At 50.5% G+C, this 10,745-nt stretch overlaps 1 protein-coding gene across 2 annotated transcripts; it reads left to right on the top strand.

The window, feature by feature from the left end:
• Positions 1-5,661: 5,661 nt before the first annotated feature.
• Positions 5,662-9,323, top strand: FOXI1 (forkhead box I1). 2 transcript variants are annotated; one of them, XM_037982135.2, is made up of 2 exons: positions 5,662-6,314; positions 8,126-9,323. In XM_037982135.2, exons 1-2 carry the CDS (start codon positions 5,741-5,743, stop codon positions 8,401-8,403), a joined length of 852 nt encoding a protein of 283 aa, XP_037838063.1. In that variant the 5' UTR covers positions 5,662-5,740; the 3' UTR covers positions 8,404-9,323. The 2 variants fall into 2 exon arrangements, with proteins under 2 accessions (XP_037838063.1, XP_008013463.2); XM_008015272.3 differs by having other exon boundaries at positions 7,841-9,323.
• Positions 9,324-10,745: the final 1,422 nt, after the last annotated feature.

The following is a 10,745-nucleotide window of genomic DNA, read 5'->3' as shown; positions in this document are numbered from 1 at the left end:
AACACCACAAGCAAAGGGAGCCTCAGTTTGTGTGACCGTGGCGGTGTCCTGAACACCAGCCCAGAGCTGGTACTGGGAAGACAGCCTGGTATTTGCTGAATAAACGAAGGAATGAATTACAGCCGTGCATTGTTTCAGAAGCATTTCCTATAGTACCTCATCCAGGCCTTGCAGCAGCTGTTTTCCATAACCACAAACAGACTCCGAGATTAAACAACAAGGCTCTCAGAAAACGTAGCTGGAGGAGTCAGATACTGACTCAGGTCAGTCTGCCTGCTGCTGGGCTGCCTTCTAAGACACCTTTTCCCATTTCCAGCCCAGCTCTCACTATTCCCACTGCGGCAGAGGTAAAGTCTTTTTCTCTAAGCAACTGTTTCTCCCGGGAACCTGACGCTGAAATCTCTCACTCTGTCGCCTGTCCTTAAAGGAACCGAAAGAAAACTCTTCGCCTGCCTGCCCTGAAATTTCACCCAAGCCCTGCAATCTACTTACCGCTTTTAAACAGGCGGCCGCCAGAGGGCGGTATTAATCTACATTTCCTCAGACAAGCACCTCAGAAGCCAAAGCAGAGCACCAAGATCACCTTCAGCCTGGCTAATGCCCCAGCCAGAAAGCCCATGCTTAGGATGAAGAAGCCATCCCCCTGTCAGCCCCAAATACCCCAAGACACGGCTCTCGTGAACACTGTTGCCCAGGCAGGACAGACGAGGGCTCATTGCCACTCACAGAGAACCCCTATCATAGAGAGTAGGTAGTACTGCAATAATTTATCCCCATTTTACAGATTAGGAACCTGGTGCAGAGAGTTAAGCTAGAGGCCAGCTAGTCCCTAATACCCTGATTCCCCGCCTCAAAAACCTTTGTACCATGCTAGACTCCTGGGAATCCTGGAACTTAGAAACTATTTGTGTATTATGTGGAGAGAGGGGAAAGAGTCCATAAACCAAGTCTCTAATCAAATGTGGATTTGGGGGAGGTATGTAGGGTCCAAGAGCTGGGGATGTTGTAGCCCCAGCTGGTGAACCACCAGCATCTCCCATCACCTCGGACTCCCGAGTCCCTAATGAGAGCTAAATGTATTGAGCAGGTGCGATATGTACAGTACCACCTGACAGGAAGTGCCCAGAGCAGTACCCGGAAGTAGTTGGTTTTACCGATAAGAAAACTAAGGCCCAAAACAAATGGTTGCTGTCTAAGGTATAACAGTGCCTAAGGAGTAGAGACAGGATTGAGACCCAGAAAGTTTGGTTCCAGGGCCGGAGCTCCTTGCTCCTGGCACTGCCTGCATGATCCAGTTCCAGCCAAGGTGGAGCGGCAGACAGGCTGGCTCCCACCTGCCTCCTTCATCTCCGTGGCTGGTCATCCTCTTTGTGCCTGCTTCCTCAGAGTTCAACAGGGAAACTGAATCTTACTGCACTGTGGCCCTACATGAATTCATGTTTGTGAAAATGCACACCACCTCCTACCAGACAGGTGAACTGAGATCCGACTTCTAAAAGAGCATTATTCTCCACCCTTGAAAGTCAAGGCCAGAAGTGGCAGTGCTGGTTGATCACAGTCAGGCTGGGGGCCTGTGTACAGTTACCCTTTCTGCAGGACTTGAGTCAGCATTGGCTTCTGGGCCCAGCAATAGCCACAGCTGACTGCTGGGACATGTCCTCGGGGGCATGGCTCCCAGATAGCAAGATTTTCCCGAGGGGAAAGCAAATGGTTGAGCTTTGCTTGGAGGAGGCTATGATGCCAGGCCTCCTGCCCAGAGCCCTCTCCCGTGTCAATATCTGGCCTCAGGTACCCTTGCATTCATCATCATCCTCATGATCTGCAGCTTTCGCAGCCCCTGGGTTCCATGTTTTACATATATTACTTTTTCCTTCCAAATCCATGTGAGACAGATTCTAGTTTCATCCTCACTTTATTGATAAACAAATGAAGGCCTCGTAAGATTAAGAAACTTGGCCAAGATCACACGGCTATCGAAGAGCAAAGCTGGGATTTGAACCCAGTTTTATCCAGTCCTCAGGCCTGTGGGTTTCATGGTTTATTGCTTTGTCCCCAAATGTCCCAATTTGGGGTTCAGAATATACAGAATATATGGTCTTTCGTGTCCAAGAAGTCCTCCCTCTGGACCGTAGTATGCAAACTGCAGCCCAAGCATTCCCTAGGCAGGCTCAGGCCCTCACACACCCAACTCTTATTTTTTATTTATTATTCTATTATTATTTCCCTGACCCTGGGCAGAGTGCATCTTCTCGGGTTTGAATTTTCACTTCTAGAAATTTCAAAAAGTTTAAAATAATTTCATTCACAAAATGACCCTAGTTGTTAGAGACATTTGCTTCTTTTCCCAGAGGCCCCAGGTTGGTCAAGGGTGCTGCAGGACCGTAACTCTCAAACTTCACTGGGGGGTGGGAACAGCTAGCTCCTGTTGTCTACCCCAAGGGCTGGCGCCAGTGTTCCTACAAATCTGGAATGAAGGGTCCTCTGGGGATGCTTTGGACACCCCTGGCCTGAAGGTTTAACCTTGTGACCAAGTGCAGGGAAGCTGTGATCCCCAGCTACTGGGCTCTGGGTGCCAGAGGCTCCCTGTGAATAAGGCCTCTTAAGACAGGCCAGGCTTTCTCTGATCTACTGGGGGAAAGGAACTGGGGCCCAGGTGTAGCTAGGGAGGCTCAGGTGAGCATTCCTCAGAAAATGCCTCTAAAGCAGGAGACGCCAAAGTAGGGCAGAGTGGGTCCTGACCCAGCCATGAACTTGTGTGACTCTGGGCCCTCTCTGATCATCATCTGTAAATGTAGAGTCTGGCTATAGAATCGGTGTCTACACGGAATATTTCTCCCTGTGTTTTGCATTGTAATCCCTGTCACATGCATGAGATTAACTCTCAGGGTAGCAAACGTAGGTGTGCTTGATTGTACACAGCAAACGTATACTGACTATAATCTATAATAACTGATATTTATTGAGTGAGCCTCTATGTGCCATGTGAAATGATTAACACTGGTTACACTGACTACCTCACTGAATGCTCACAGCGACTTCGCGAGTTAAGTACTGGCATCATTCTTGTTTTCACCAGAAAACACTGAGGCTGAGAGAAGCGGGATCACTTGCCAGGGCCTGCAGTTATTTGGCATCAAGGCTGGGATTTGCAGCTGGGTCCTCCTGATCTCAGAGCCTGTTTGCTACGTCTCTGCTATATTATCTCTTTTCAGTCTTTCACATTTAACCCCAAAAGCAAGTCACCTGTGTGCTTGCCTTTCTCTAATCATTTAAATCAGAAACCACAGGAAAGCAGCAACAAAAATTGCATCCAATTCTTCTTCATCCAGAAATAATAATTGGCAGTTTGATATTTATATTCTTAGATTTCATATACAATTATAAATATATATTTGTACTAAAAATACCTCACGGCATTTTGCAGCCTATTTCTCCAAATAATATGAGAACATAAACATCTTTTCATACCATTAGTTATTCTTCCACAATCTATTTTTCATAGTTGCATAATATTATATAATATTACATCATTTACATCAGTTGGATGATACACTGTTTAGCCAATCCCCTACTGTTGGACATTTAGATTAGTTACAATTTGTCACCGCTATAAACAATGCTGTGGTGGGCATCCCTATGGCTAATTCTTTGCTCTGGTTAATTTTGTAAGATACGCTTTGAAAAGTGAAGTTGCTAGCTTAATTGTAAGGCTTTGAGTCTGTACTAAGGGACTCCAATGTGACTGTTGTTTGAAAAGTCAGGGCTCTACCTTCTGCAAGCCAGGCCTCCTCATAGAGAAACTCTACTAAACAAAAACTCTGCCTCTGGCTTGACTGTAAAGTGTGCCTTACTCTCAGCCTTATCTGAACAGCCAGAGCCTTTCGGAGAGTCACACTTCATCACTATTTTATGGTGGGGACAGGTTCCTCTGGGACCTGGAACTCATCCTCTCGACACCAATATGCTGCAAATGAAATGCATTCAGTCTCATTCATGTTTGCCACGTGTATCCCCACATGACCGTGAAGGAGGAGCAGAGAGGGGGAGAATTCCTTGGGGAGCATCCCCTCCAGTTGGGACAGTCAGTGACCTCTTTCTCTTGCCTCAAAGAAACGTAGGGTATGCAGGAAGTGGGAGGAAGCTGGATGGGAAGAAGAAGTAGAAGGAGGCAGGTGGGAGCAAGGTGGTGACCAGAGAGGCTGACCCCAACTTTTCTCCCATGTGCTTGATCACAGAGAGAAGTCTCAGCTGCTACCAGAACCTGGTCAGGGGCCAGTGCCTACCCTCTGAGTAGAGAGACCACCACCCATGGCCCAAGCTGAGGACCTGACCTGGGGCACCAGGGGAGGCTGGGACAAGATGGAGGATGGAGCCCAGATAGGAGAGGAGCTGGCTGAGCCACAGGGAGAAGCCAGCAGGAGCTGCACCTCCTGCTTCTGGAGCCTGAGGGAGAGAGAAAGGACGTGTGGGCCATGGTGAGTTGGGGACTCTCCTCATGCCGTGGTTCCCTCCATGCCAGGGGCCTCTGTGAGCTGAAACATGAAAGGTCTTTGGATCAGAGGGAGCTGGGAGCCTGCTTGCCCTGCAGCTGGAAAGAAACTGAAATTGTTCAAGTTCTCTCACTTTTCCCTGAAGACCGATTCCCATTTTCCCCTTTTGCTCTTAGTTTTTTAAGAGCCTTGCTACTCTGCAGGCACGTTCTCAGGTTCTCTGCCCATCTGCAGCATGTATGCATATGCATGTGTGTGTGTGTGTGTGCGCGCGTGTGTGTGTGTGTTGGGGGGGTAGGGAGCCTATGACCGGTTGCCCCCTTGAACCCCACCAGGGGCCAGTCCAGGCCCCTCTGTGCCCTCTTCTGAGTCTCCAGGGCCGGCTCTTTCCTGGCAACTCCAGAAAGTGCCTCCTCACCTCAAAAGACCAAGAAACAAGGCTTCTGATAAAGTGTCCCACCCAGTCCAGGCTGGGGCAGTTGGTCTGAGAATGAGCGGTCATTGAGGGGAGGAGAAGGGAAAATAAAGGGGATGGGAAGAGAGGCTCAGAGAAAACGAGAGGTAGAGAGAAAGGGACAGAGTGGAAGAGAAGGAGGAAGGGGAGAAGCTGGGGAGATAATGAGGATGGAAGCGAGAGACAGAAGTGGAAAGAACTGGAAGCCTAGAGACAGAGCAGGAGAGAGAGAAAGAGAGAACAGGAATGAGCAGCTGTGATGTGGCCAGAGCAGTTCATAGAAAAGAAACTCAGTTCAGAGCAGAAGGGAGGAAAGAAAATAAGAAAGAAACAGAATGAGACGCAAAGAGGAGAGGAGGGAGAGAGAAGGAAAGCGAGGAGGGTCAAAAATGTGAGGAAAGAGAAGGACAGAAAAAAAAATGAGATGAAGCAAGACAGAATAAAGGAGGGAAAAAAAAGGGGGAATCAGGAGGATGGTGAGAAAAGATAGGAGGGAAAGCCTGGAGAGAGGATAGAGGGGCGTCCTTGCTGAGCTGCATGTCAGCTCTGGTAAGCCGTCTAGCATGTCATTAGTGGGGATCTAAGGCGCCAGCGGGAAAGTCCCCTCCCAGTGGGCTGGAGGCTGACGGAGGGCGGGCCCTGGGCTGGGATCCGCAGGCAGGTGGCCGCCCCTGGGTGGGGCCGGCCAGCCAAGCCCTCGGGGTATAAGTGGGAGGCCGGGCCTGCTGAGCACCTGTCGGGGGCAGCTCCTGGGTGCAGGTGCCAGGTAGGTGGCTCCGGCCAGCCCAGCCCCAGCATGAGCTCCTTCGACCTGCCGGCGCCCTCCCCACCTCGCTGCAGCCCCCAGTTCCCCAGCATCGGCCAGGAGCCCCCCGAGATGAACCTCTACTATGAGAACTTCTTCCACCCACAGGGCGTGCCCAGTCCTCAGCGGCCCTCCTTCGAGGGGGGCGGCGAGTATGGGGCCACCCCCAACCCCTACCTCTGGTTCAACGGGCCCACCATGACCCCGCCACCCTACCTGCCCGGCCCCAACGCCAGCCCCTTCCTGCCCCAGGCCTATGGCGTGCAGAGGTCGCTGCTGCCCAGTGTGTCGGGGCTTGGGGGAAGCGACCTGGGCTGGCTGCCCATCCCTTCGCAGGAGGAACTGATGAAGCTGGTGCGGCCCCCCTACTCCTACTCGGCTCTCATCGCCATGGCCATTCATGGGGCACCCGACAAGCGCCTCACCCTCAGCCAGATCTACCAGTACGTGGCCGACAACTTCCCCTTCTACAACAAGAGCAAGGCCGGCTGGCAGAACTCCATCCGCCACAACCTGTCGCTCAACGACTGCTTCAAGAAGGTGCCCCGGGATGATGACGACCCGGGTAAGGAGGCTTTGAGTGTGGGGGGTGTCCCCAAGGAAGGCTCACTTCCTTCCTTCCCAAGACCCCATTCTAGAAAGTTCTGACAAGGGCTGTGCCCCCCCCCCCCCCCCCAGAGACTGGGGGATGCTACCAGGCAGGGCAGAGGGGAGCTCAGCAGTGGAGGAGAACATGGGCCTGGGGGAAGATTGGGTTTTCAGTCCTGGCTGTGGACCTGCCCAGTCAGTGACCTCCAGCAGGTTAGACCTCAGAGCCTCCGTTCCCTCATCGGAAAACCAGGGATAGTGATGGCATCTGCTTTGCAGGCTACGGTGGAGATGATGAGATAATGTACACAAGGTCTTTGGTGTTATCAAGCACTTAATCGCCAGCAGGAATTACGATCATCTGCATCTCCAGCACCCAGCACATAAAAAGTCTTTGGTGAATGAATGACTGGACCAAGTAAAGCCCAAGGGCATCCCAAGACTGCCGAGAAGAGGATCTGACCTGGGTTAAACAGCCACTATTGGCCCATTTTGCTACCTGCCCTATTTCTACTTATATAACCTCCTTTAACCCCATGACACCCCTGCAGGGTAGCTCTTATTAAACCCATTCTACAGATTAGGAAAATAACACTCAGAGGTGACACAGAATGAAGTGATATGATGGAGCTTGAATTTAAACTCAGTTTTCTCTAACATCAGAAACTGAGCTTTTCCTTTCCAATGATGCATTTCTAAAACTCAGAGACCTACAGAGAGGCGTGTACTAAATAGTCATGCATCCATTTCCCAGAATTAAAGTCCATTTTTGTTCCACCGCAGGAAGCCATGGTATAGCTCAGAGGAACCCCAACTCTGCCCCATTTGAGGTTGGCAAGCGCCAGGCCTGTTTGTCCCCAGAAGAGGGCAAGTGTTCTGTCCAAGGACTGCTGTCACCCTCAGGCTGAGAGACGGTAGCAGGAAGAGTTCAGGCCTTCCCTCGAGATGGTACCTCCCAGCTGCAAAGCCCCTTTCCATATCCAGTGTCGATCGTTCTCAGTGAGCCTGAGGAAGACAGGGGCAATGGGCCCACTTTTCAGACTAGGAAACTGAGGTTCTCCCAAAGCCTCTCAGTCAGTGAGGAGCAAAGCCAGGACTCAAGTCTGTCTTCAGACTCCAAGCCTAGGACTATTAGGGAGTCCCAGAGTTTTTCCTGAGTCTTCTTTTCCTTCAGCATTGAAAGCCCTCCATCCTGCATCCCCCAGCCTCTCAGCATCCCTGCCCCCAGTACTTCATCCTTCTTAAAGAGACCTACATTGCAAACTCCTTAATGCCTGTTCCTTTCGGCTGCAGTCCCAGAGGGCCCCGTCATGGGCTGCTTAATGAAAGATGGAGGTGGTGTGGTCCATCAGTTGATGGAATTCCTTCATTCCTCAGTCCGTGCCTTTGGGTCTCTGTCTTCCTGTATCTGTCACCTTGTCTTTTAGTTTATGACAATAAGAAGGAACAGAAGCAAAGCGTTTTGTCCACCTCTCTACTTACCCCCTTTCACTTTTGTATCAGGCAAAGGGAATTACTGGACCCTGGACCCCAACTGCGAGAAGATGTTCGACAATGGAAATTTCCGCAGGAAAAGGAAGAGAAAATCAGATGTTTCCTCCAGCACAGCCACCTTGGCCTTAGAGAAGACAGAGAGCAGTCTCCTGGCAGGCAGCCCCAAGACCACGGAGCCTCAGGACATCTTGGATGGAGCCTCACCAGGGGGCACCACCAGCTCCCCAGAGAAGCAGCCCTCCCCTCCCCCATCGGGCACCCCTTGCCTTCACAGCTTCCTCTCCTCTATGACAGCCTATGTGAGCGGGGGGAGCCCCACGAGCCGCCCCTTGGCCACACAAGGACTGAGCCCTGAGCCCAGTGACAAGACGGGGCAGGACTCACTGAGCTTCAACTCATTCTCTCCGCTCACCAACCTCAACAGCCACGGCGGTGGGGGTGACTGGGCAAACTCCATGCCTACCAACACGCTCAGCTACGGAGGATCTGTGCTCGGCCAGTTCAGCCCTCACTTCTACAACAGTGTCAACACCAATGGTGTCCTCTACCCCAGGGAGGGCACTGAGGTCTAGGTACAGAACAGCTCCTGAGCCAGATGGACATGCCAGAAAGAAAAGCAGTGGAGGTCCTCCATGCCAGCCCCATGGTGGTCCATGACTGTGGAACTGCCCAGACATAAGCAGGAGCCTCCGAGGAATCCACCCTCTTTCTAGAACACTGGTTAAGGCTTCTGTTTATCACACATAGGCCCACACACAGAATCACCAACTTTGCAATGGAAATACTGGTGCCTGCAGAGCAGCAATAACAGTGGCAGGTGCTGTACTAGGCTCTGTACTGGCCACACTTACTACTGACAGTCACCCTGTAAGGTTCACAAACCTTCCCATTGAACAGATGAGGAAACTGAGGCTCAAGGAGGTTAAGTAACGTTTCCAGGGTTATATAAACTAGTAAATGGCAGAGCTAAGAGTCAAATCCAGTTCTATGTGATCCTCAGAGATTGGAGGCTGGGATAGAGAACTGGTTGAGTAGCCAAGGAAGGTCAGTGTGAAAAGCTTGCTATGGCAAATAGAGCAAAATCTCTCCACTGCTTTCTGTCCATCAACATTTAGTGTCAGCCCCGGCACATCTTGTCCTGGTCCAAGACCTTATTCTGCTTGCCCCAACTTCCCTGCAGACACTCCTTTTGCTACCACTCAAGGAAGGAAGTCACCAGTGGCCTTAGTGCAGGAAACTCAGCCCTGGTGGCCCTGAAGAACAATGCATCTTACATGTGCAGTGCATCCCCATGGAAAGGCACCATTGCTCCCTAGCTCCCCAGAAACCTTGAGCAGATCCAGGGGTCAGTGAGAGAAGTGGTGTGTACCCCTAAATCCTCCCACCCCAGCAGTGCCCATCTGTAAAATCTTGTAAAGCCCAGTTTCCTGTGTGCATGTCATGGGCCAGTGAGCTGGAGATGGCTGAGTCTTCCAAGAGAAACAAGGCTGGATAAGCGCTTCTTTTTTTTTTTTTTTTTTTTTTTTTTTTTAGCCCAGCAGAGGTGGATGTTTGTCTGAGAAAACAATGGCCTTAAGGGAGGGACTGGGGCCCACCCTCAAAGGGGTCTCTGCGTGATCTCCTGGGATTTCTCCTTGTTTTTGTGAGTACTTTTTATGCTGGTGATGTTTCATCACAGAACACCCTGGGAAGTGTTGTTTGTTTTATTTTCTTTTTAATTAAAAAAAAATGTGGTGCAGAAGCGTGGGCCTTCTTTATGAGATTTCCTGTCTCTCAGCTGCCTGGTGTGTTCAACAGGGGGCCAACTGCTGCCTGGAGCTGAAGGCATTTGGGACAGGAGACAGAGAAAGAATGCGTATGAAGACTCAAGACTCTTTTCACCTCTGCATTGGTGTGGAGCCCAGACAAAAGCCCCCAAGGAAAAGAAGGGAGTCTGGGAAGGGAGGATAGGGTCATGGAAGGAATGCATTAGTACCGTATCCCAGTCTTTACAGTTCATGCAAACCTCTTAACTGTGCTATGATCATTTAATTCTAACAACCCCGCGAAGAGGGGGGTCGTAGTCTCATTATACAGATGAGAAAACTGAGGGTCCGAGTGGTTGAGAGATCCGTGTGAAGTCCGCATCCAGTCCACACCTAGGTCTGTCTGACCCTGCACCTCATCATGCTTCAGGATGGTCTCAGATGTGACCAATGCTAGAGTCTGTAACAACAGTACTATGGGCTGCAATTCACTGAGGGCTGTGGGCAGTTCCTGGGTCAAGTGCTGTGTAGGTGGGACCTTTTTTATCCTTACAGCAGCCCATAAGTGTGTACGCTGGTGATCCCCTGGGGTCCCTGACACAATGCCTGCTGCAGGACTTGTGCATTGAAGCTGGATTTTTTGTTAGGAGTTCTCTGTTTAGGTGTGCACAGAGAGGGCTTAAACCGGAATAGCTGGCCATTCGCATCGCTGCCTACTCAAACCCTGGGGCCTCTCTTTCCTTGGAGTGACAGAGGGGAGCTGGTAGATAACAACAACAATGACAAGGATGATTGATGATGATGATGATGGCGATGATGATGATAAGAGCGTTCATCATGGGTTGACCATGTACAAGGCACTGCATTAGGACTTGACCTGCTTTATTGTATTTAATCCTCAGAATAATCCAGTGCACTCAATACCATTATTTTCATAGGTATTATTATTACCATTATTGTATATGTAAGAAAACTGAGACCCAGAGAGATTGATACCTTGATAGAAAGCAGCCACAGTCAGGACTCAAGCAGATCCATTGATGCCTTGGCTAAAGTGCTTCTCCACAGAATCTAGCAATGGGGAGCCCAGGACTTACCACAGGACAGCAAAATCATGACAACCAAGAGAAAAAGAAGCAGGGTTGCCTGAAAACCCCTCAGGCCCTTTC

Source organism: Chlorocebus sabaeus, chromosome 23 (assembly GCF_047675955.1).
Source record: "Chlorocebus sabaeus isolate Y175 chromosome 23, mChlSab1.0.hap1, whole genome shotgun sequence".
Classification (NCBI taxonomy): Eukaryota; Metazoa; Chordata; class Mammalia; order Primates; family Cercopithecidae; genus Chlorocebus; species Chlorocebus sabaeus.
Note: the sequence above shows the minus strand (reverse complement) of the source record. Positions and strands in the feature narration are given on the sequence as shown.

Coding starts and splice junctions, on each gene's coding strand:
- FOXI1 (XM_008015272.3), top strand. CDS start 5,741: ATGAGCTCCTTCGACCTGCCGGCGCCCTCCCCACCTCGCTGCAGCCCC. Junction 6,315..7,840: donor CCGGGATGATGACGACCCGG/GTAAGGAGGCTT, acceptor CTTTTGTATCAG/GCAAAGGGAATTACTGGACC.